The sequence below is a fragment of the Pyrus communis genome, chromosome 6 (assembly GCF_963583255.1).
Source record: "Pyrus communis chromosome 6, drPyrComm1.1, whole genome shotgun sequence".
Classification (NCBI taxonomy): Eukaryota; Viridiplantae; Streptophyta; class Magnoliopsida; order Rosales; family Rosaceae; genus Pyrus; species Pyrus communis.
In genome coordinates, this window is record NC_084808.1 from 25,444,856 (window position 1) to 25,470,944 (window position 26,089).

Sequence of the window (26,089 nt, forward strand, 5' to 3'; positions counted from 1 at the left end):
GGCGTAAAAAAAAAAAATTCTCTACACTGAAAATGCACCGAAAATCTGATGGAAGTCACTGGAGTCAAGGGTTTGATGACGGCGGATGAGGTTTGACTAGAATAATATAGGTCGGTAGTCGTGTGACTTTTTTGCACACAATTGCAAGCAAATCTTTCAATATGACTTATAGATCATGTAAAAAAATAATAATAATAATGTTATTCACACATTTTTTTTATATACATTTTATGTTAGTTTCTGTTATTTTATGTTATTCAATTTATTTAATGTGAATCTCAAAAATTAAGAAAAATATGTAAAAAGTAAAAAAAAAAAAAAAAGTGTTTAAATAATATATTCACACATTTAAAAAAAAAAAATGTGTGTGAATATATTATTCAAAGATAATGATTACGATCCTCTACATCTTTTTAGTTTAATTTTTCGGATATTTGAAGCATGATCTCGTAAAGTTAGTGTTTCATTAAAATCAAACTGTTAAATTTAATTTTTATTAGCTTGCTAGCTAACTAGCTACGTTTCTTTATAAATAGTTAATCAATTATTATAAATAAGTACAGTGGTCTAAACTTAAACTGGGAAAAAAAATTGGTCTAAACTTATAATATCGACTTGCTTTCTGGGGGGTATTTGGCTAGCACCCGGCTCCTCCTTGAAAAAATGTGTTTGGGTTGTTGACATATCTCAATGAGCTAGCTTCTTTTTCTTTAGTAACTAATAACACACACACACACACACACACACATATATATATATATATATATATATATATATATATATTATTTGTGTGTATTTAAAATTATAGATAAGCACTGGCATGGTTATATATTGAATACAGACGCAGTCAAAATCTGCAGGCTTTATATATATCTCTCCGTACACATACAAGAAGCCAAACTGCAGCCATGGAAATGCCAAAGAGGCCTTCAAAAGCATTAATGGAGAGCGATAATACTCATGAGGAAACGTCTTCTCTTGGCAAAACAGTTTTGGAAGACAAAACTGTGAAATCTGATGGTGATCATGAAGAGGGTACTCCCATGGAGATAACCAAGGTGAAAATATTTCATTTAATTATTTACAACATTTTATATTTCCTTGCCAATTTTATATGAAATTCGCTTATCCTTTTCTTTTCTGGACTGTTCTTATTTTTGTCTAAAATCTTATATTCAAAATTTAACTTTAAGATGAATTTATGAGTTGGGATATCGCTCAAAATTGTTTTACAATAATCGACCAAATACCAAAACTTGGTATTTGATGAAATAATCATTACATATGAGTTAAGCTAGCTTAGCAAATATATTCTAACTGGATTGCTGATGAAGTTTGGTAGTTAATATGAGATTAAGAATATTGCACCCTGAAGGCCGGCGTGAAATTAATTAATTAATCTTCCTTTTTTCACTGTTTATCTCCGTGTCTGCCTTCTGATGTTTTGATTCTTCTTTCTTTTCTGATATGATACTACAAAATAATTCTCGTACTGTATATATTGGGTTTTATTGATCTTAGTCTTCCTCTCAATCCCCATGAATATATCCTAATTCAGGGAGGACATGGGTGGCATGTTGAACCAGACTTGGAGCCTCCTTCGACTGGAAAAAATGGAGCCCTTGTCAACCACAAACAGGTAAAACTAGATAAAGAATGGGAAAGAACCAAGGAAATTAAGCGGATGTGGATAATTTTAGCGTTATAGTAATTTCTTCCTTTTGAATGGTAAAATAGAAAACATCAATTTACCTTGAAATGTTCTCTATATTTATATATGTTAAGCTGATCTAGTTTTAATTTTTTATTTTATTATCAAATATAGTTGATCTTACTTATGGGTGTGGCTTCAATGTTATATAGCACTTGGATTTAATAGTGTTTATTCATTTTTTCGTACTAATCAGTACTACTCACAGTTGAAGAAAAATTATTTAGTAATATCGTATATTTATCCATATTATGATGATATTTCAATCATCAATATCATGTGATAGATCTGACTTATCATCAGAGCCTTCGAATTAATGATCATGAATCTACCACAGCCGACCAAGTCAATATATAGATGTAGATTCCATCTGATATCGAATCATATATCTTAAGACACTGAATGACATGGTGTGCTCACATATCGCTTTCATTAATTGGTTTTAGCGGGTATTAGGCTAGCCTTTTACTTTTCATTTCATATTATTAATAAAATCTAATGGAGGAAGGGCGGACGGGGATTTTCTAGATGCAACGACCTTTTCTCCTTCGAAAAAAAGTTAATGCCTCACACACGATTGTTGATAAAAAGCTAATCTAGCATAATTCTTCTCTACAAAATTTACACAAATACACACACATTATATACATTATATTATTTTTAATTCACATAGATTCCATCTGAAATAGATGCACTTTTACATGTGCAATGATATTAATAAAATAAATCTCTGCATTTTGAACTCTGTCCCCACAAGAATTTAGCAAGTCCTATTTAACATAACGTTACCGCTAAATGTATATCATAACTGGTTAATTTTCCATTTTAATATTTTTTTTCATTTAAAGGTGAGATGTCTTACATTCAAATTTTGCTTAAATATATCGTTGTGTAAATATATTCCCTTTGTGTTGCCCTAGCAGGATGAGCTGCAATCAGCAAAAGCAGAAATGGTAGAGGCTACGGAAGAAAACGAAAGGCTAAAGCTGTTATTATACCAAATCTCTAAGGATTACCAGTCTCTGCGGATGCATTTTCATGGCCTTCTTCAAAATGGAGGAGAAACTAAGAAATGTACCGATACTAGTAGTAGTACTGCTCTTGATCTTACGCATGAGCAAAATACTGAAGAAGCTGATGACCTAGTGTCTCTTAGTCTTGGGAGAACCTCAAGTAGTATTGATCAGCCCAGAAAGGATGGTCGGATAAAAAAGATTAGCCAACTGAGTTCTAGTACTAATGGAAAAGATGATGACGATGATAATGGAATGCTGAATGGAGCTGGACTTGCACTGGAGTTGGGCTGCAAATTTGAACCGGCTGCTGATCAGTCAACCAATAATAGCTCTGGAGGCCCAAAGGAAGACGACCTGGCTGAGATATGGCCGCCTAGTAAGACGTTGAAGACAACGAGAAGTAGAGATGATGAGGCTTCACAACAAACCCATTCGAAGAAAGCTAGGGTTTCTGTCAGAGTTAGATGCGATGATCACACGGTTAGTATATCAAACTTAACCTTTGAACCAGATGTTTCATGCATTCCATAAATTAACCTCGACTATATACATTGAAAGTTACTGCCAACAAATTGATTAATTAAATACGACGTTTGGTAAGTAGGTATTAGGTATTGTTATACATAAGGTCACGTTGCTCAACAAATACGTAGACTGCAGACTTAGGCAGCATGCATATTTAAAGAATTAACCTAACGAATGATATAAATTCACATCTGAGAATATAAGCAGATTATGAAACAGTCATTTTATATAAATGATTCGCCTTATATTTTATTCGTGTTAATATGGATTAATATCTTATATATGTTTTATACTACAGATTTACGATGGATGTCAATGGAGAAAATATGGACAGAAAATAGCAAAAGGAAATCCATGCCCTAGAGCGTACTATCGTTGCAGTGTCTCATCATCTTGCCCCGTGAGAAAACAGGTATGTATGTCAGCTTAATTCGTTAAATTCAGCTTAATTGCACCACTATGCTTTACCTTCTTAGTTTCTTATGTGTAATATTAAAGCTTGTTCAATATTTTTCAGGTGCAAAGAAGTTTCGAGGACATGTCCATACTAATCACAACCTACGAAGGAAGCCACAACCACCCACTTCCCATGTCAGCCACAGCCATGGCCTCTACCACCTCCGCCGCTGCTTCCATGCTTCAGTCTCGCTCATCTGCCTCCCAACAAGGCCTCATCAACTCCACCACCGCTCCCATCTCCGCCTCCACTAATCTCCAAGGAGTAAACTTCAGTAGTACTAGTACTCTCTCTCACAATTCAAGGCTACCACAGAAACACTTCTACTTCCCCAACAGTTCGATCTCAACCAACAATTCCCACCCAACTATCACTCTTGATCTCACCGTCCCATCTCCCTCTCATTTCGGAATATTCCCCTCCGCGTCGGGGAGCAGCTTTTCTTCCAACCCAAGATATCCCTCAACATCTCTCAACTTTTCGTCTTCTTCAGACCACAATAACACATTGCAATTGAAATCTCCTTGGAACAACATCAATCACACAGCTTCTGGATATTTCAACTATGGGAATAGAATTAATCAAGTTGGATCAGCCCTAAACATTGGAAAGCAACCAATATTTCAAGAACATAACAAAGTGTACCAATCCTATTCCTACATACAAAATCAAAATCCCTCTCCTCCTCTTCATCATCCTCAGATGTTAACCGATTCAACGGCCACCGCCACAAAGGCAATCACATCGAATCCGAAATTTCAATCGGCTTTGGCAGCTGCACTCACATCATTTGTTGGCAATGGGAGTACAAGTAGTACTACTGGGATCAGAGAAAGTCATCAAAGTACTGTGACTATTGCAGAAAGTGCTTCTGGGCTGAAATTGAAGCGGGGTGAGTCGTTGACGTCGAATTCAATATTCCCATCAAGCCAAAATGGAATCGGGTGTGCATCAAGCTACTTGAACAAATCTTTGTGATTTTTTATTCATTATCTTTCTTTGAATAGTTACTGGCTACAAATCTTGGTATCTAGAAAAATCCATAAACCAAGCAAGGCATGGTGTAATGTAAATCAGATGAGGTGTTATATACACACAATGTAAGAACTAATACGAACGGTAAAACTTTCGGAAACTGTTTGTTGGCACTTCAAAAATGTTATCGGTACATTCCCTTATGTATATTCATAAAAAGGGTGCAGGATGACATTTTCGAAGTGTCAAAATATAGGATGAGAAATGTACCTGTAATAGAAGTGGGGCAACCCGATATTAAGAACTTCATCACACAATCAGCAGTTGTTCAGGGTCTTGAGGGATGCAAAGGAATGGAATGGTTCGACTGCATTGCTGCAAAGTCCATCTCTGACCTGGGACTTCCTTTTATGTCCTCCAATGAGGTAATCTTGGCCGTGTTACCATAACGTTCTTCTGGTTCTGGCTGACTAGCGAATCTGGAATTCCGATATGAATGTTGCATTGTTTCTTGGGCAGGTTATCAGCACCAATGTCGATGATCCGGTACTTGAAGCGTTCAAGAAAATGAGAGAGAACCAAATTGGTGGGCTTCCAGTTGTGCAGGGGCCAAAGAAGAAGATAGTTGGTAATGTCAGCATAAGTGATATCAGATTCTCTCTTCTGAAAGCAGAGCTCTTCAACAATTTCAGGTACCGAAACCAAACTCTGGACCTCATCTGCATGCACTGATTTCTGTCAAAGAAATAAAATCAATGCGTGGTTTTACTTCTACCACTCGGTAGAGTCAATCAACCACGAAAGGGAAATAATATCCGCACACCCTTTTTTCTCCTTCTGCACGCTATTATCTTGTCCTTTGATTTCCCTAGATTTACTCAATCTAAAGGCCAGAAACAAACAGGCGTGTGCCTGAGGAGAAAAGGGTTTACCGTGCGTGGAAATCACTTCCCAATGTGAAATCGAACTTAACTTGTTACCCTTTTCTTTCAGGAATCTCAGTGTTAGGGACTTCATGAACACAATCTCAGAAAGCCAGGGAAGACAAATATTACCAATTACATGCAATCTGCAGTCGACTCTCGGCGATGTGATTGAAACTCTTGCTTCTAAATCGGTTCACAGAGTGTATGTGGTGGATGATGAAGGAGAAGTTGTTGGTGTGATTACACTCAGAGATGTGATTTCTTGCTTCATTTTTGAACCACCCAATCACTTTGATGTCTACTTGGGGTTTGCTAAGAAGCAGATAATGAAGCAGTGAGACATCTGTTTGTTAAACAGAACATGTGGGAGATGCAGAGAAAGTAACGAAAACCCATTAATCTCTCTATCTTCTTTACTATTTCAAGTTGTAAAATTTTATAGAATCAGTTTAAATTCATACCATTTTCTATTCTCCTAATCAAAATCCTAATATTCCAACAATCCACTAATCACAATTCTAATATTCCAACAATCCACTAATCACAATTCTAATTTTCCAATAATCCACTAATCACAATTCTATTATTCAATAATCGTGTCAAAAATTGAACACCAACTTCTACTAAACACAAAATTATTATACAAATTACATTGTTATAAGTTAAAGCTACAGAATCTCAAATCCAAATAAATGGGAAACCAAAGTTTTGGGCAAGGGCAAAAAACAGAACAAATGCAGAGCTAAAACTTCGCGGTGGTTTTTTATGTATCCTAGGCCAGGCCCAACTGAACTCTTACCAACTCGTGACAAGTGGTGAGTCAGAAATGCAACACATTTCAGGTGGTGACACGTGTTAAAAGTATAGGTTCCATGCATGTAGAGGTTACTAGGGTAGAGAGAATCCTCAAAGTTTCCAAATAAACAGAGCCCGACAGCAGTTTCTGAATCCATTGGAAGCACACATTTGGAGGTATCTCTTTTACCAGCTTCTTTAATCTTGTTTTTCGCTTACAATTTATGTTTCTTGAATATGTTTTATTAGCCATCTATTTAGATTAATTATGTCAAATTAACATAATATAAGAGCAAATTAATAGGATCTCAACCCAGATCGAACTACATTAAGAAAATTCTTGTATAATGATTCTACGACTTCATGTGAAGACATTGGATTAAGATTTCGATTTCTGTCTTCAGAGTAGATATGGCACAAGCAGAAGCAGAAGCACAAGAGGTTAAGGAAAGATCTAAACTTTCAAGCTACGATACCTACTTCGAAACCATCCAATCCAGGAAGAAATTACCTCGTCCCCTACAGGAGGTTTTAACAAATGCATTTGCGAAAATTCCGGTTTCATCTTTCCCAGCAGTACCTGGAGGCAAAGGTGACAGAATTAACTGTTTAATCCGCAATTACAGTATTTATGGATGATAATAGAATTGACTGAGATCAATGGTTAGCTAAAACTAGTGCCTTGTTACATTATTATTTGCAGTAATTGAGATTCCGGCAGATACGTCCGTTGGCGACGCGGTTAAGATTCTGTCTGAAAACAACATTTTGTCAGCTCCTGTTAGCAACCCAGAAGCAGATACAAGTTCAGATTGGAGAGGCAGGTACCTAGGTCTCATAGATTACTCTGCCATTATTCTTTGGGTGTTGGAGAGTGCAGAGCTGGCTGCGGTTGCTATATCAGCTACGTCAGCAACAGCGGCTGGAGTCGGTGCAGGTGCAGTAGGGGCCATTGGGGCTCTAGCATTGGGGGTGACTGGTCCTGCTGCGGTTGTAGGGCTAACTGCTGCTGCTGTTGGAGCTGCCGTGGCTGGCGGTGCGGCTGCAGAGAAAGGAATAGCCAAAGATGCTCCCACAGCTGCTGATGAATTGGGCAAAGACTTTTACAATGTTATACTGAATGATGAACCCTTCAAGTCAACAACAGTAAGAAGATTCTGTGTAGAGTATTGGTTTCTTGCGAGTTATTTGACTGGGTGAACCGAATGTGATATGTACTTGTATGTTTCAGGTGAGGTCAATACTTAAATCCTTCCGCTGGGCGCCATTCATTCCAGTGGCAACAGATAGTTCGATGTTGAGCGTTATGCTACTACTTTCAAAATATAGGCTGAGGAATGTACCTGTAATAGAACCAGGCCAACCCAACATTAAGAACTACATTACTCAATCGGCACTTGTTCAGGGTCTTGAGAGATGCAGAGGAAGGGACTGGTTCGACTGCATAGCATCAAAGCCTATCTCTGATTTCGGACTTCCTTTCATGTCCTCTGAAGAGGTAAGGTTGCCTGGTTTCCGAAACAATATTCTTTATAAACAGTGAATTTGGAGTCTCACTATTATTGCTCCTTTGTTTTCTTGGCTAGGTTATTAGCATCACGAGCAATGATCTAATACTGGAAGCTTTCAAGAGGATGAGAGATAAAAAAATCGGTGGTCTTCCCGTTGTAGAGGGGCCCAAGAAAAACATAGTCGGTAATGTCAGCATCAGAGATATCAGATACTTGCTACTCAAACCCGAGCTTTTCTCCAATTTCAGGTATTCGAAAATAAACTTTGAACCATTTACGGTGCACAACCTTTGCTTGGTCCTCACGATGGACTGTAGAGTGCTCTAATCCTCTCAACTTCAAGGTGTGAAGGATCTGAAATACCTACTTATGAAACTGAACTCATCCAGTTGTGAATTTGAACTAATCTGCATACGCTGATTTCTGTCAAGAAACAAAGCCAATGCTTGTTTTGATCACTTGACAAAGACAATCATTCTTGATGAGGTACTTAATTTGTGTGCCAATTTCTTTCAGGAAGCTCACTGTTAGGGACTTCATGAGCACCATCACAACAACCAACGAAATTGGAAAAGTTATCCAACCGATTACATGCAAACTGGAGTCGCCTCTTGGCAATGTGATTGAAAGTCTTGCTTCCAAGTCCGTTCATAGGATCCATGTAGTAGCTGGGGAGGAAGGTGAAGTTGTTGGCGTCATCACACTCAGAGATGTGATCTCTTGCTTCATTTACGAACCACCAGACCACTTCAATAACTACATGGGGTTTGCGGTGAAGGAGATGTTGAATCAGTGAGATTTCTGTTTGCCGAAAACTTCTACGGAGAAGCAGAGAGTCTCAAAATTTTGGTTTGGGACTTTAAACAGTTGACATTGAGTTGCAGTTTTTGTTTCATGCATCTACTTCTCATGCAGTCTTAATAAACTAAAGCCAGGGAGCTTTCTTCGTGTTTTATCATTCATCAATCCTCTAATCTTTTCTGCGTCCTCCCACCTGCCAAGTGCAGCATATATCTTCGAAAGGATCACGAAAGGTGCTGGGTTCTCTGGCTCTAATTCTGAAAGTTTTGTAGCAACTTCTTTCTCCAGTTCTGAATCCAAATGGCCTTCACAGGCACCTAGCAAAGAATCGAAAACTGCTCCGGAAGGCTCTGGTAATTGTTCTATTAATTCTCGGGCTTCATTCAACCTGCCAGTTCGACCCAAAAGATCAACCATGCAACCCAAATGGATTTGGTTTTAGACCAAAATCTTTGTTTATCATCCTAAAAACTTGCAATCCTTTGTCCACCAAACCTGTGTGACTGCACATGGATAGAAGACTGGTGAAAGTTGCAGCATTTCGTTGTACTTTTTCTTCCAATATCTGTTCAAAGACCCCGAATGCAGATTCACTCTCTCCGTTTCTTCCATCTGCATTCTCTCCGTTTCTTCCATATCCCGATATGAATGCGTTCCAAAATGCTGGATAGTCGGGTTTTACCCGAAACCCATAAAAAATTCTTCTTGCGCAGCCCACATTTCATGTACACGTCGATAAGAGCAGTTGAAATGAACAAATCATTGCTAAAATTGCGTGCCCATGAACTTCTTTTCCACAATGCAGAGCAGATAAATCTGCACACGCTGGTAAAAGACTTGTGATAGATTTTAAACTGGGGACTTCACCAGCTGATTGCATTCTCTTAAAACACTTGAAAGCTTCAATGCCCTTTCCTAGCTGCGAAAACCCACTGATCATTGATTTCCAAGTAACAGAATCCGGTTCAAATCCTTCGAATTCTAGCTGTTCAAATAGCTCAACGGCATTCTCAGCTTGCGCATTCAATATCATTCCGGCGATCATGGCATTCCATGTAAACAAGTTCCTCTTTTCATCTAGTTCTTTGAAGAAAGCATAAGCCAGCTGCCAACGACCACGCTTGGAATACATGTCCACAAGAGCTGTTCCAATCATAACGTCAAGCCCGATCTTAATTTTGACGATCAAACCGTGAACCTGCTTGCCGAATCGAAGATACGAAAGGCTAGCACAGGCAGAAACAACCGAAATCAACGTAACTGAATTGGGGTTTTCACCTGTACATCCTCTCATTTTCTTAAACGCATCCAGCACCACACGAGGAACCCCATTCTGCAGAAGCCCTGAAACAAAAGCATTGTAGCTCACAACGCTCTCGGTGGGCATTTCTTCAAACACCTTTGCCGCAAAAACCAACTCTCCGCAGTTCGAATACATAGTCAGAACAGACGTGCCAACATAAACATCGCTCTCAATGCAAAGCCTCTCTACAGTACCCATTTTTCAAAAACCGAGTGACCACTGCGTTCAACGAACCCAAGTTCCGTTCAGGCATTTCCCCAAACACCTTGAGTGCATCTTCCATAAAACGAAGCTTCATGTACGCATCGGTGAGAGCCGTGGCGGAGTAAACATCGGCCGAAAAACGGGTTTTGAAGAGATGGGCATGTGGAATATGTGCCTGCGGAGCTGACCGGCCTTTCCGCAGGCTTTGAGAAGAGGCGGGAATCTGAATTCGCGAGGACGCAGAAACGCAGAGACGCGCTGTACGACCCACTCGCGATTAGTTTAGCAACTTCGCTCTTCATTGGTTGGATTCAAAAATGGGTGACGTCAATCTGATACCACTTCTTTGTGTTTCATTTTGGGAAACTGGGTTTACAAATGGGCTTTAGAGTTCGGCCCGGCCCAGTTTAGATATCAAGATATTTTGAGTCGGCCGACAAGCATAGCACGTGGGGTCAGCGAATCAAATATTCAATGTGCGATTGGGTACTATGCTGTCCAGCTTTTTTTTTTTTTTTTTTTTTTTTGTTTTTTTGAAACTTTAACAAAAAATTCATAATACTGTTTATTTTAACGAAAGTTCAAATTTGTACATTAAAAAGTCAATCCTCGTACTATTTACTTTATCCTTTATTTTGTTTAAAACTTAAAGTTTTTATTAGTTTTTTTTTTATTTTTTTTTTATTTTTATACCCATTGCCATATTTAGTAAATAATTAAAATATCATGATGATGGGAATATTGAAGGGTTATGGTATGGCAGAGTGTATACTTGGCTTACCTGGTATAGTGGAGGGATTCGCTCAGGCTGTTTGATCACGTGGTTCATTAACTACTTAATATCAACATGCATCTCGACATATTATTCACTTTAATTGACATGTTGTTCACACTATTATTATTATCGAACTTACGATGCTATTATGGCGAGAAATTCTCTTAAGCTGTCTAATTACGTGGTTTGTTAACTACTTAATATCAACATTCATGTTTGTATATTATTAACTATAATTGACATGTTGTTCACATTATAATTATCATCGAACTTAAAATGCTACTATGTCATTTACTTTCTACCTAAATGTTTCATTTAATCATATGCTTGCTTTATATTTTTTGAAATGATGCCTTATTTAATTTTAGGTGAAAAGTAACTGACATAGTAGCATCTTATTAAGTGACAATATGTAATCAAGTTATCTAACTTAAGACTTTTCTAACCAATATACGTATAAAATTCATGCATCACAACATCAAGGTTGCTGGTGAACTAGGGCAGATGGTTTTAAATACTCAATATGAGCCAACAAAATGTGGGGTTTGTGCAAGAATCTTTTTTTTTATTATTCACAAAAGTTTATGGAGGGATTGGTTATTCTCCCAATCAGTGTCAAGTATATCTGCAGCCTCGAATTAGAAGGACTTACGCATGGCACTTAACTGCCAACTGTTACTCGTATCGATTTACGTATAAATTTTCATATCATGCACCAATGAAAATTATTGGCAATAAAATTCAAACTTTGGTTAGGAGACACACAAAACAAAATAGAGATCTTATCAACTGAGCCAAACCTTGTTGGCGCAAAAAACTTTTCTTTGTATAAAGTCATCCACTATTCTCTTATCGTTTTATGGCAGAAGAATTTTCTTTATGACATTACTTGAAATTGACCATAATTAAAGCACTTACTTCGCGAGGAATCAAAATTGAAGAAAATGGAGTTTTCACCATGCTCAAAGCAAATTCCAGAGCGTCCTCCTGTTTTATTGGTTTGATACTAGTCTAGTAATTAGAAGCTCAGAAATAATTTTCACATTGAATAAATCAAAGAAGAATAACCACATCGAGTGCCATAGTGGTAAGAACGCACACTGCGGCTCCTCAATAAACAAAAAAATGTGAGAAGTTATGGGTTCGATGTTTTGAGCTGGTGAGTCTACTTGACTGTGGCCACATGCAGAGTCTAATTCCCCATAGCCACTCCAGATTCCTAAGAGATGAATAACTGTAACTTGCCACTACTCACTAGTTATCCCCCTTTTTAAGAAATAAATAAATAAATAAATCGAAGATTAATCAATCAATAAAAGTTGAGAGGTACTATGGCCATCTTATTATCTTATTTTTCCATCCACTTTATAGAGAGATTGGTTATTCTCCCAATCAGTGTCAAGTATACCTACAGCCTCGAGTTAGAAGAACTTTCGCATGACACTTAACTGCCAACTGTTATTGGTATTGGTTTACGTAGAAATTTACATATCACGCAATAACGAAAGCTGTTGGCAATAAAATTCAAACTTTGGTTAGGCGACACACAAAATAGAGACTTTATCAATTGAGCCAATCCCTGTTGCCACAAAAAACTTTTCTTTATAAAAAGTCATCCACTATTCTCTTATCATTTTATGGCAGAAGAATTTTATTTATGCCATCACTTGAAATTGACCATAATTAAAGCACTTAGTTTGCGAGGAATCAAAATTGAAGAAAATGGAGTTTCCACCATGCTCAAAGCAGATTCCGAAGCGTTCTCCTTTTTTATTAGTTTGATACTAGTTTAGTAATTAAAAGCTTGGAAATAATTTTCACATCTTTATTTTATAATTGACTAAATCAAAGAAGAATAATCACAACAAGTGACACAATGGTAAGGACGCAAACTGAGACTCATCAATAAACAAAAAAATATGACAAGTTTTGGGTTCGATGCTCTGAGCTGAGTCTGCTTGACTGTGACCACAGACAGAGTCAAATTTCCCATAGCCTATCTAAATTCCAAAGAAGTGAGTAATTGTGACTTGCTACCAGTTATCCTCATTTTTAAGAAAAATAAAATAAATAAATCTAAGAAGAATCAATCAATAAAAGTTGAGAGGTGCTATGCCCATCTTATTAGCTTATTTTTCCATTCACTGTAATATAAAAGTTCTATAGACAAATTTAACCTCACACAAAATGACCTTGATCTAAAAATTAAAATGTTACAAAAAAAAAATATTAATGTCACTAGCCAGCACCCACCCCAACCATTTTTGTTGACAACGAAACTGAAGAACACTCAATGACACCAAGAAATATCCAATCGCCCAAATAAAACTGCAATCGCCAGATTCCTCCTGCCAACTATTCCATACTGGGACTTTTTCGTGCAAATCTCCTTAATTTTGACGACGCGGTCATCTGAGAGCAGCCAAAAAAAGGAGACCTTGCAAGGACAAAGATGAGGCCTCACTTTATGCGATTGTTTTTTATACGAACGAGTATGGATATAAGAGGGAATAGAGGAAGGCATATATATATATATATATATATAGATAGAGAGAGAGAGAGAGAGAGAGAGAGAGAGTAGAAAATATGAACCATCCTTGTCGGGCATTCATGGTCTGGTGCAGAACTTAGGAGGGAAGGGAAAAAGATCTTGAATCTCTTCCTCCAAAGCCCGCGAATTAAAAAATTTAACTGCCAAAAATTATTATAACTTTTAGGAGTCCGGATTTCAAAGATCGTTAGATCAAATTTTAAGAATCCGAATTACTTAATATGCGAGCTATAGAGGAAAAGATTTGAAGATAATCCCTCTCCGGAGGGAAGGGGGTGTTTGTCATAGCCGTGTCTGGTACGGATCCTCGGATCTTTGAGTTTTCCTTCAGTTTTTTGTTTTATTTTATTTGTTTCATATTAAAGGAAAAACACATGAAGGTTATTTTAGTAATTAGGGTGGCTGAGAAAGGAGAATTTTTATTTTTTAATTTTTAGTTGTGGTTGAGAATATAAAGTGGGGTGGAGAGATAAAACTGCTGGATATCATTGGTACTATTAATCAAGTTGCTTTCAATCTTTTCAAAAACGTATGTAACTCAAATATTTAAAATTGTGTTTCTATACACTCGAAGTCGTTTATTTAGTTCACACACTTTTTACTATTAACTTTTTGTTGACGTACAGAGATTTATTAGTAATAATTTATGAATTATAATTCTCTCTCCTCCTAATTTCTCTTCACTTCCTTCATTTCATATTTAAATGATTACGATTAAATCATGTTAGTATTTTATATTAATTTTTTTATAGATAAATAAAGACAAAAAAATAAATTGTGAGAAGAGAAGAGGAAAAGAGAAGGAATTAGAAAGGGGGAAAATCATACTCCATAACTATAAACTCACCATATGATTTATGCGTTTTAACCAAAGATTAAATTTGGGATTAATGATTACCACGTTTGACACATAAAGTGACTAGTTGGACCCATTTGATAAAATTAAGAAATGATATTGTGACTTTGTGAATGCAAATGGTACTACCAGGATTTTCTTTGGATTCTTTTGTTGACGATCTTAAGAATTCGTAAATTTGTATCCGTTCATCATGTATCGTGCGATCAGTTTTTGTCAAGTACTGTTTATATTTAATTTTAAATAAAAATATTTAAAATAACTTTTGATCGTACAATATACGATGAACAAATATAATTCACAATCCTCACAAAAAGGATACGGCGAGAATTCGGATTCTCAAATGGTAACGTATACGTGCATGTTTATTTAGGAATGGCGTATGTGGGGTCCACATCTAGAATTATCGTTGACATGGTTGGTCCGTTGGTGCATCATTTTAGTCCAACATTCATGCTTTTGCTAATTTAATTTCGCCAATTCACTATCAGCACAGCTTTCCAAATGAGGAAGTTTCACGGTACCAACAACGAAATTAGTTTCCATGTTATATTTATTTGGCGTTCTCACGCTCAAGTCATTGATAAACATTACATTTTAAAGAAAAACGCTTTTGCCTAATGTTGGAAAAATACTTTGTCACAATGTAGAATAATAGTCATTCTTTGTTTAGAATTTTTGTTCAAAATGAAGGGTTATAAGGGGCAAATAAGTCATGCAACAAAGTTACTTATAAGAATTATTGCTTCACATTGAGACAAGTTCATAAATTAATATTCTCATATTTTTTGTTTGAAGATCAAAATTTCAATTGGTCAAAGTTCAAGGATCAATGCTATAATTTTTTTTACACGAGCTACCAACTGGCTCTTAGTGTAGCATGTCAATATCGTAACAATAAATGTAAAAAGTTACTATACCGTAGTAAAGTATGCTAGATTGTTTGTTTTTATTAAAAGAAAACTGCATTTGTAGTCGCCACAATGCTTCTAGCTATATGTCAAATACATAATCCACGAGCGGATTCATCAACAACACTAGAATACAACGTCTTCCTCCCATAACAATGCTCAAATAGGGTCACATATATTGCAAAAATCCAGCACGAATGGTTATCGTTAACATGGAATTAATTTAAAAGCACAAACTTCAAAGTGACTACAAAATTTGCACAATAAATTGAAATTGAGTTACTGCAACTTATTTCGACTCAGGAGGGCCGCTTTTCCTTATTCCGACCACTACTTTATGTTTAATTGTATAATAAGATTTACAGTACGACAATATAATAAACACCAATATCTTAATAGCCCTACGCTACACATGAAAATGATATGGTACCATACATGAAGTTGATGTGGTGATGGTTGATGAATGATGACATCCCATTGTCATGTTGGCTTTTTGCAAGTTGGCAAAGAGAAGAAGACGCGCCAAGGAAGAGACAGAGAGAGAGAGAGAGAGAGAGAGAGAGAGGGAGAGAATAAGCGCTGACCTGAGAGACTTCCAATAGCGTTTTTAATTGCCTGTAAATATAAAACCAAATCAATCCCAGCTTAGAAACCTGTTAACCTAAAAATACTTTCTCCTCCTCTCTCTCTCTCTCTCTCTCTCATCCTCCGGCCACCGCGGAAATCCTCCTCCGACGCCTTTTTCTCTAGCTTAACATCCATCTGTTTGTTTCGCGGGAAAACTCCTGAGCTGCCAAATCTTCCCATCCGTTCCCGCGGTTCTGGACATCTGTCTTTGAGAATCAAATTCTCTCGCCGTCGGCTAACAGGTTTTTCTTAATTTCTGGGTTTATTTCTTCAGCTATCTTATAACAGATGCAATATTTGAATTTTCCTCCGATTTGTGGTCTGTGTGGAATTTGATTTCGTAGAAGATCTAATTTCTTAATTGTAATACAAGAAAATAAACCCTAAATTTTTGTGTGATTTCATTTTTTTTCGTTAATGATTTTAGCTTGACGTGATTAGCTGATAGGAATATGGATCTTGGATTTTGATTATGCATGGTTGTGGTTTTTGTTTTTGTTTATAGCTCGAACTTGTATAGCAACCAGTTGACTAAGATTTTGTGTGCAATTGGGATCCATTTAGTGTTGGATTTAGACTTTATTTGAGCTCAGGTGCATCAAAGTTCAGTCAATTATTTATAGGAATCAATTATATTTTGTTTAATAATTTGGATATTGCATAATTTGGGCTTTGATATTGGTTTATATTTTAGAGGTTACTTGAGCTTTTCGGATTGAAGTCTTTGAATCTGTGTTCATTTCTAGGTTTAATCTTTAGGTAAGTTTTTGTTTAACCTCAATTATGTTGCTCGAATGCCTTAACGTGTTGGTTGGGTTGTACTTTCTGCAATTCTCTGTTGATGCAAGTTATGAATTGATTTCTTGCTTCCAACGACGCCTGCGTGTTTACTTTTTGACACCCATGTTTGGAAAAGTATTCGACCATGACTCTGTTTTTATTTCTTTGGTTGGCCTAATATATATAGGCGGTGAGGATGTCGACTCCTGCAAGGAAGAGACTAATGAGGGATTTCAAGAGGTTGCAACAGGATCCTCCTGCTGGTATAAGTGGTGCCCCTCAAGACAACAATATTATGCTTTGGAATGCTGTTATATTTGGGTATGTCTCCGAAGGAGATTGTGTTTTGTTGCCTATTTCAGTTTAGTTTGATTGTTTTTCTTGAGATCCCGTACAATTTTATTTATGCACTTTATTGTTTGAACTGCAGGCCTGATGACACCCCATGGGATGGAGGTAAAAACTGAGATGAACTTCATATCATGTTGCAATTGGATTTCTCTTCTTCCATGTGTAACTTTTAAGCTACATCTTTAAAAATATTTTTGTGTTTCCCAGGTACGTTTAAGTTGACACTCCAATTCACAGAGGACTATCCAAATAAGCCGCCAACTGTGCGTTTCGTTTCTCGAATGTTTCATCCAAATAGTAAGTTCAAACAGAAACTGCACTCCCATACCTGCATGCACGTTTTACGTTTTTACATGAGTTGGTACATATGTATGCACATACAAATACAAACTGCAATAATTGTTATTTTCGATAGTTCTTAAATTAGTAGAGGAGTTTATTGTGTTTGGATCTATTATCTCAGTTTTCCTCTTGGATTTGTGCATATGTAATTGTAGCACAGTTTGTTCTCTGGTATTGTGCTTTTATCAGGTTTTAGTTTTCTTACGCGTCATATCCTGTCATTACCTTGTTTTGGAAGAAAACTATGTCTTTCATTTTTCTTTTTAATCGTTATACACTCACTCACTTAGCCAAACTAGCTTTTCATGGGTGAAAAAGGAGCTGAGGAAATGGAAGTACTTATTTATTTTTTATTTTTATGTTTGCAAACATGTGTTAATTGAGATTGAATCACTGATCATCTTTACCTTCACAGCTTGTTGCCTTGGTTGTTCACTCATATTTGTGACTATGTTTTAACAAGTTAACCACAATGCAATTAGTTGGAAATATTTCGGCTGTTTCAAGTTTTAAGCTTTGTCTGTCTCGCCTTTCCAGTTTATGCAGATGGAAGCATTTGTTTGGACATCCTACAGAATCAATGGAGCCCTATCTATGATGTAGCAGCTATACTTACCTCCATTCAGGTATTTGTTTATGTTCTATTTATTGCTTGGTTACTTCTAATTCTTTGATTTATTGAGAACCTATTGTTTACGTGTGTCATATGCTATGTTTGTAAGAGACCACACACCATATATGAAAGGAATTTTTTTTTTTTTTTTTTTCAAACACCATATATGAAAGGATAAGTTGCTGTCTTTTGTGTCACACAAATTTGGTCTAAGTGCCCCATCTTGTTCATTCCAATCCAAAACTAAGTTTTGTAGCATTTATTTGAGCACTACGAGAGCAAGGAAGCATTGATTGTACTGATTTGTGTTCTTCCTCCAAGAAAATATCCCGTCTCTTCTGTTTTCTTTCAACCATCGTACCAATGCATGCACATGCACCTCACGCCTAATTATGTCTGTTACTTCTATCCACATGGAATTTTCATGTGTCCCCGTCTGTTTCACCTTTCCTTTCAAAGAACAAGAATTCTAAAAGCATGTGGACAATCAAGTGCTTCTTATTGCACCTCTCTCAGATCTTGGCTATCGCTTCATGTTGCATAAAATTAGTAATCATCTCAGTATAACCACACTTCCATTTTCCCATAATTATTACCATAACTATATGTATGGGAATTGTTTTTAAAACAAAACTATCTGATTATGCTCTCTTTTAACAACACACAACCGAAGGCGCACGCACATATTCATATGTTTATGTGGATATATGGCTTTTAGTCAATACAGATGAATGAAATATAAGATTGTTGAGGGAGTTCACTCTGTTTCTATTGGCCTTTTTATTTATGTTGTTTTTTATTTCCTAATATGTTTTTTTCTTATTGCAGTCTTTGCTGTGTGATCCAAACCCAAACTCTCCAGCAAATTCAGAAGCTGCACGGATGTTTAGCGAGAACAAGCGCGAATACAATAGGAGAGTCCGCGAGATTGTTGAGCAGAGTTGGACTGCGGATTAAAGAGTTAACTCCTGATGGAGAGCTTTCGAAAATCAGTTGAATCAGGCCTCTGTTTAAATAACTTTGAAACTTGAAAACCATTTGTGTTGTGAAGAACTCAACTTTCTGATCTTGTGAAATATTTTGCTTGGTCATTTTATTCAGTGGCGTTTAGGCCTCGTATATCTAATACGTTGGACCACCTGCCTTGCAGTTTTCTTCCATCTAAAACTGCATTTAATTTTGCTCTTATCATATCATGTAGACTGGGGTTGAAGGAAATGTTGATATGCATCTGCTTTATACATTTGCCTCTCACAACATCGTCACGTGACCATCGCGTGCGAAGTTGTGTACCATGAATCCATGGTGGTTGTACACTTTCATCTGGGTTTGATGTGTCCGCCCCTTTGCATTCGTGTTTGGTTCTGCTTATGCTCGCCGTAGATTATAGAGTTTAGAATATTGAGCGAACGAAAAACAGTAAACACGAAATGTTATAGACTTTGGTTTATTCGTATGGACACGTTGCCCAACAAGTATCAAGTAGAACTGTAAATCCCGCTAAAGAAGTACTACATTTGTGCGCTGAGGTTTCCACTGCTAGTCCACCCCTCCTGAACTTGAATCGAATACTGCAAATTCCAAAGAACGTTATCTATGGAAGGACGCTTGCTTGGATCTCTGCTCAAACAATTGACGGTGATTTCAACAGCCGTCTTCAGCGACTGATACGCAAAACTCCCAATCATTGACGAATCTACTATTTCTCGTAGCGTCGATCGTCCTTCTATCAAGCCCTCTTCGAACTGTTGATTAGAAATGAAAAGGAAACGCACTTCATTAGTTCAGTTCCTGCGACAACTGATAATGTTGGTCGAAGAACTCTTCTCTATAAGATTTACCTGAATCCTAAGCTCATCGAATTCGGTAGCTGATTTGATCAATCTACCAGTAAGAACTTGAAGTAGAATAATGCCCAACTGGTAAATATCTTCCTTCTCTGCTTCGGCACTGCGTTTTTACCATTCTCGTAAGAAAACTTAGACGCCGCGGTAGAACAGAAGAAGATGAAGAAAAGTAAATACCTGCTTAGATGGGAATTACTACTAATCCCTTCTCCATGAAGATGACTCTCCGAACCAACCTGCAAATTAGAGAATGCAATTGTTAATGACTACAAACACTTCACCTTCTTTTCAAAATTTTCAAGCTCGTTTACTTTTTGCCAATTCTCACCTGAAATGGCAATGGCAGATTGTAGTTACTGATTTTAGCAGAAACACTCTCATCCAACAATATGTTCTCTATCTTCAAATTGTTCCCAAAGATGCCGGGAGCCACGCCGGTGTGCAAGAACTGGACTCCTCTGGCAATGCCGATGGTAACCGCCATTCTCTGCGGCCATTTCATCCATTCCTTCTTTCTCCAATCTACAAAACCAAACCGTGCATATTACAAGTGTTTCAGTTAATCCAATTACAGTTCTTCTCTGTGCAGGACGTCCGTTCTTTACCGGTGAGATGGTCCATCAGCGACCCGTTGGTGACGTTCTCAAGAACAATAAATACCGTGTTAGATGCGGTGGGATGGTCCTGGTACGTGACAGCGCTGTGTCCGATAAGGCTGACCAGATGCTTATGCCTCATCTTTGACAAGCCTTCCATGCTCCGTTTCAAGTTTTGTGGCAACTGCTTCTGCTTTAACTTCACACATTTCACTTGCACTTGTGAACCATCTCTCAGCCACCCTTTGTACACCTGTTAATGATGCATAATGCAATATCTCGTTTCAAAAGAAATTCACTGTACATGACGTTCGTGCATCCATGTGATACTGATATTGTCCTAAATGAATAACAAACAAGTTCAAATTCAATGCAATACCTGTCCTTGAGGTCCTTCCGTGATCAAATTAGCAGTGTCGAAATTGTTTGTTGCATCATCGATTTCTTCGAGCGTGAAAACTTGATACGGGGGGAGCCCGAGTGTTGGCAGCCTCATCAACTGGGGCACACGCCCTAAAAAACCCAAATGCAAATATTAGTCACTTTTTACTTTGATTTAATTTTTTCAGGCAATAAAGTCAGAGACTTTTCACGCTACAGCCACTTACTTGCATTGACATTACGCTTTGGGGAGCTTCTGACTGAGATTTTCTCCACCTTGGATCTGTCAAATCGATCCTCTGTGCTCCTCTCCCCTGCCCTTTTGACAATCACCACAACCAGCAACCCCACACCACCAGCAACACCCACAATGCCGGCAATCACACCCAGCAACACACCCAGCTTTATTCTGTTCTCCTCCTTCTTCCCCGCAGTTTCAGCCGGCGGCTTCACGGCCAGAGCTTCCCTGTGGCAGAAGGCATACGGATGCTGGTACTTCGAGTTCCCACTCGACAAACAGTTCCACGAATCCAGAACCGTCCTGTTCGACGCCTTCGAGTTCGACCCGACGCAGGTGGGCAGCTTCCCAATCAGCAAATTCTGGGAAATGTCTAAAACTCTGAGGTTTTTGCCGCAGGTTGAGTTGGTGGACAGGGCCCCAGTGAGCTGGTTCTGGGAGAGATTGATGAACTGAATGGAGGGCAGCGAGAAGAGGAAAGATGGTATGGGACCCACAAACTTGTTGTAGGAGATGTCCAGTTCCGTCAGCTGATCGAAGTTATTCAGTCCAGTCGGAATCTCAGATCTCATGGAGTTGTTTCTGAGAACGATGATTTGAATACTGTTTCCCAACGAGGGAAATCCAGGACCCAACTTGTTATTTCCGAGGTTGATTTCTTGGAGAAATGTTAGGGGTCTGAGATCCGGAACGCTTCCGTTAAGGAAATTGTCAGCCAAATTTATGCTCGTGAGATTCTTGATCGAGCCGAGAGAAGCCGGAATCTCGCCGGAGATGGAGTTGGAGCTGAGGTTGAGCGTTTCGAGCGACCAGAACCGGTTGATCTTCGGCGGAAGCGGGCCCCACAGGCCGAGGGAGACCAATGAGAGGGATTTGAGGTTGGAGAGCTTGGTGAGCATGGTGAAGAAAGGGTCGATGGAGAAGGATTTGGACAGAGTGCTCTGTTTTGGAGGGGAGGTTTTGGTTTTGTTTCCGATGACAGTCAATTCGGTTAGGCGGTTATTTGTACAGACGATTGTGAGGGAGGGGGAGGGAGGAAGGAAGCAGAAGTTGGTCCAGTTCGTCCATCCCCGAAGAGCTTCGGGGTATTCGAGAAGCTTCCGCACTTGGAAGAGGATTCGAACTTCGGTCGGAGTGAGCTGAGCGGTTGAGACTGGAGGAGAAATGGATAGAGTGAGAAACAAGAAACAGAGAGGAACCCAGAAGCTCTTCATTTTTTGAAGAAAATGACATCAACCCAGAAAAGCCAGTTAGTCCAAGTTCGTCTGTGGCTCAGATACAACCGTTAAACTCCTCTGGATTCTTGAGCGCACGTCCAGCCGTTAAATTCAGTGTACTGCAGAATATTTCAGAAGAAGGAAGCAGGTAATGAGCAGAAAGATCTCGGTTTGGTAAGGTGAGGTGAGGTGACAAGAAAGGATTTTACAGTTCGAAGTGAGAGAAAAACTGGCGAGGGTGATGAAATCATGAAAGAAAAGGACTGGAATATCAACAGAAAGGAGGTGAAGCCGTTGTTGTGGAGGGAATGAAAGATCTGAAGAGACTAAAATTGCAGAGTTTTTGAAGTGGAGCAATGCAAGAATCGCACGGTACTTAGTGGAGTCGGTCCAGTTCAATTACAAAGCGACAACGCAAGACAACCCATCTGCAGTGACGGCCTGCACAGAATGGTTTCCGAATAAGGTATGCGTTGCGGTTCAATAATACAACGTCACTTATTATAGTTGTACAAATTTGTCTTCGGATAATTTTAGATTATTGGACAGAACACCACGAATTTATTTTTTACATGTTTATTTTCATATAAAATACATTCTTAAATCGAAATGCCGACATATTAACGAAAGCGATGTAGACAAGTTTCTTGAACAAAGCCCATCCCGATCCTCCGCTACGCGAACTAGTGTTTTAAGTAGCAAACTGGTTGTTCCGAAGTTTGTAATTTTCTACCATCCTGCACTGTTTTGTTTGTTTGGGATTAAATTATAAATGAAGTCAACTTGTCGGTAATTCAAACGCTTGCAATTGGCGATAAGCTCGATGTTGTTGACCATGTTTATAGTAAGTGAAATGTTAATCTTTATAGTAAGTGAAATGTTAAGAGACTCTCTCAAATTAAAATTATTTATAATTTTTTTGTTACTTCAGAATTTAACATTAATTTTTATGTTAATATTATAAAATATTATATAAAAAATATAAGATCTAAAAAAATCTATTGATATTTTCACTTTTTAAAAAGTAACTTTAGCATTTCTCATTATACTAAACTTACTGACGGGAGAGCCATGGCCACGTGGCCTTTTTCTATTTCTTCTTCTTTTTAAACTCATGATGAATGAAATCACGAGACCGTTTGATTTTCACTTTTCACCTAAAATTGTTCATCAACAAACAAACATGTTAAAATGTTTACGAGGAATAGTAATAAACATTAATTGAAATTTTATTAAAAATATTCATGACACGAGTTTATTTAGAAGGACATGGATCATCTATGGATCCATGTATCATAATCTACCAAATTCATGCATCCATATCATTGAAAATTGATCAAACGACTATAAACATGAGTTCACTTTAAAAGTTATAATAACTTTATCCATTAAATCAAATTTTAATGGTCCAGATACATAAATTTGATGAATTATGATACATGGATCTTGAGATGACTCATGTCCTATTTAGAAAACGCTTATATGATCCAAATGTATTTTATTATTTTTACTTCTATGTCAAACACAACAAAACACGCAAATCTTTAGTCTAGGATTAAGGTGGTTGTAGAAAATCTCATGGACTCCCCTCAAAGGGTGCATTTGATGCTTAATTGTGCTACTACTATTAATGGTGTCGCTTTGAGATGAGTTTATTCTTACATTTATCTTTAGAAGAAAACAAACAATCAGTCCGACATAATAATTAAATACTCATTAACGTAAGTTGAATTTAAAATTTAAACTTAGCAAATGAAATCCACTAGCACTAAAGTAGTGCCAGCAGTAATCTCAATCAATCCGAGAAATGATTTCAGTGAACGAAAAGGACCACAAGTCATTTTCTACCGATGCAAATCAGTAGCTAGAAAATATATGTACATTTATGATTTTGCATGACCCGAACGTCCTCCCGCATCGACGTCAATGGAAAATAATTAGACTTGCAGGGCATTGCATCCAGATATTAACTCCGATGACAAATATGTGTGCGTCGTTTTGTGTGAGGCTGTCGGTGTGTGTACGAATAAGAGAGGGTGGATGATTTGATTAATTAAGGTATTAGCTCCACCTAATCCTTTTTATCAGTGGATTATAGTGATTAATAATTCACTGGGATGCGGGGTGGCTGGCTGCTCGTTCAAGCCAGCCTGACACTTGCTTTTATCTATCTGTGTTTAAGTGTTTTGTTCTTTCTATTGGACACAACAAAGCTGAAAGATTTGTTTGCAATTTGCGAAAACGACTACTTGTTCGCATCTCTTCAATATCTGGATGGAAGAAAAATAAAGCTACAAGAAATGTTAAAAGGAAATTTTTTTAAAGTGAGATTCTCTATTATAGATGGAGCCATGAACGAACCACAATAGTTCCAGACTCATCTTGATATTTTTTTTTCACACATAAATGTTTAGTAGTGTTATATGCTTACAAAGGTTTTTAGTTTAATTTTGTTTTTCGGGTTTGATTTGAGATTGGTGGCTCTTATGGACTTCAAGCAATTTGTTACTTGTGAGCTTTGAGGAGGAAGGAGAAAGGAAAAAAGTCAGAGAGGCATGGGGTTTAGGTTTAAGGAAGATGATGATAAGGATGACACCATTGCATATCCAAACGACGGTGATCGGTACTCACCACACAGCTAAGATTCCGATAGCGTTTCAGATTGAGACTTTTGGGATTCTTCTAGGCTAATATCTTGCCTTGCCACTGTTCTCTATGAACCCTTTGCGACCTCACATTTTAACTCAATGTGCATTTCAATATCATAAAATATTGTCCCGAAAACTTGAAGTGACAGAGAGTTTATGAAAAGTCTCACTTTTTTATAGAATCTCCTTAGCATATCTCATAAAGCTATTCAACCTTTGAATTCAATGTAAATTTATGTGTTAATGTTTCAACAACTTGGTGCGACAATATTCGATTTTTTGGGTGAAAGATTCCATTAAATTGGATACCTAATATTCCATACATTTTAAGTGAAAATTATGGGTTGTTTTTTGACTCATCGCTCATGCAATGCCAAACCAAAAGAAGTTGCATGAGGAATTACAATAAGTTTTATTCCATTGATCCAACATTGCAATTATTGAAAGAATTTTGTTAATATCAGTCGTGCCTAGATGCTCATTGAACAAGTCGTGAATCATGCGCCCATGCATTAAGACTCATTCTTTTATTAGGTGAATGTATTCAATATGATAGCCAGCTTGCTTGACCACTCTCATAAAAGATATTCGTGTGCAAAAAATTGTACTTACGTCAAGTAAATTTATACTCAAATTCAAATTCTATTCCTTTGTGAGACTGGCCAATGTTTTTTCTCCCTTTAGTATAATTGCCTTCATATTTATTGTCACCTTAATTGCAACAACTACTCCTTCCTTCAATCAATCGAGAGATTTCTTAGTGTGTCAAAATACAGTCTGATACATCAAAGTGTTATAATATAATTGGTTAGAAACTCGAAAAATAAAAATTTATAATCAATTGCATTATGACACTTGATTTACCAACTATGTTCCCGACACACTGAATCTCCAATCAATCATACTCGAGAGACATCACACATGTTTGGACTTCCTTCAAGAAAAAAAAAAAAAAATACACCAATTTGGGCCAGTTGCTTGCCTTCTTTGGGTCAACTAAAAAATTGGGCTAGGTCCACATTCCGAACAAACAAAGCGAACCCACCACAAACGCTGTCGTTTCCCCACCTCGTTTCAGGAATATTATTTCCATTTCTACACGTCGCCTAATTACTTTTCAGTTTCTAATTTT

At 37.5% G+C, this 26,089-nt stretch overlaps 5 protein-coding genes and 1 pseudogene across 7 annotated transcripts; 4 read left to right on the top strand and 2 right to left on the bottom strand.

Annotated features, from left to right (window-relative positions):
• The first annotated feature begins 872 nt into the window (after positions 1–872).
• Positions 873–4,927, top strand: LOC137737816 (WRKY transcription factor 72A-like). Of its 3 annotated transcripts, none has more exons than XM_068477380.1 (5): positions 873–1,058; positions 1,559–1,639; positions 2,632–3,207; positions 3,551–3,664; positions 3,770–4,927. In XM_068477380.1, exons 1-5 carry the CDS (start codon positions 909–911, stop codon positions 4,685–4,687), a joined length of 1,839 nt encoding a protein of 612 aa, XP_068333481.1. In that variant the 5' UTR covers positions 873–908; the 3' UTR covers positions 4,688–4,927. The 3 variants fall into 3 exon arrangements, with proteins under 3 accessions (XP_068333481.1, XP_068333482.1, XP_068333484.1); XM_068477381.1 differs by having other exon boundaries at positions 2,635–3,207; XM_068477383.1 differs by lacking the exon at positions 1,559–1,639 and having other exon boundaries at positions 2,635–3,207.
• An 8-nt stretch (positions 4,928–4,935) lies between these two features.
• On the top strand, positions 4,936–6,072 carry LOC137737817 (SNF1-related protein kinase regulatory subunit gamma-1-like). Its single transcript, XM_068477384.1, has 2 exons — positions 4,936–5,376; positions 5,678–6,072. Exons 1-2 carry the CDS (start codon positions 5,177–5,179, stop codon positions 5,946–5,948), a joined length of 471 nt encoding a protein of 156 aa, XP_068333485.1. The 5' UTR covers positions 4,936–5,176; the 3' UTR covers positions 5,949–6,072.
• A 744-nt stretch (positions 6,073–6,816) lies between these two features.
• On the top strand, positions 6,817–8,712 carry LOC137738323 (SNF1-related protein kinase regulatory subunit gamma-1-like). Its single transcript, XM_068477961.1, has 5 exons — positions 6,817–6,997; positions 7,109–7,551; positions 7,637–7,903; positions 7,992–8,164; positions 8,433–8,712. The coding sequence occupies exons 1-5, from the start codon at positions 6,817–6,819 to the stop codon at positions 8,710–8,712; spliced, it is 1,344 nt and encodes a 447-aa protein (XP_068334062.1).
• Positions 8,713–8,816: 104 nt separating this feature from the next.
• Positions 8,817–10,526, bottom strand: LOC137738322 (pentatricopeptide repeat-containing protein At2g02750-like; annotated as a pseudogene).
• Positions 10,527–16,045: 5,519 nt separating this feature from the next.
• Positions 16,046–19,168, top strand: LOC137738314 (ubiquitin-conjugating enzyme E2 2). Its single transcript, XM_068477952.1, has 6 exons — positions 16,046–16,186; positions 16,912–17,045; positions 17,155–17,180; positions 17,283–17,372; positions 17,955–18,043; positions 18,859–19,168. Exons 2-6 carry the CDS (start codon positions 16,921–16,923, stop codon positions 18,985–18,987), a joined length of 459 nt encoding a protein of 152 aa, XP_068334053.1. The 5' UTR covers positions 16,046–16,186; positions 16,912–16,920; the 3' UTR covers positions 18,988–19,168.
• A 282-nt stretch (positions 19,169–19,450) lies between these two features.
• Positions 19,451–22,447, bottom strand: LOC137738313 (probable LRR receptor-like serine/threonine-protein kinase At1g14390). Its single transcript, XM_068477951.1, has 7 exons — positions 21,082–22,447; positions 20,853–20,986; positions 20,483–20,726; positions 20,206–20,399; positions 20,055–20,113; positions 19,872–19,980; positions 19,451–19,775 (listed from the first exon to the last, which is right to left on the bottom strand). Exons 1-7 carry the CDS (start codon positions 22,304–22,306, stop codon positions 19,542–19,544), a joined length of 2,199 nt encoding a protein of 732 aa, XP_068334052.1. The 5' UTR covers positions 22,307–22,447; the 3' UTR covers positions 19,451–19,541.
• Between the last annotated feature and the right edge of the window lie 3,642 nt (positions 22,448–26,089).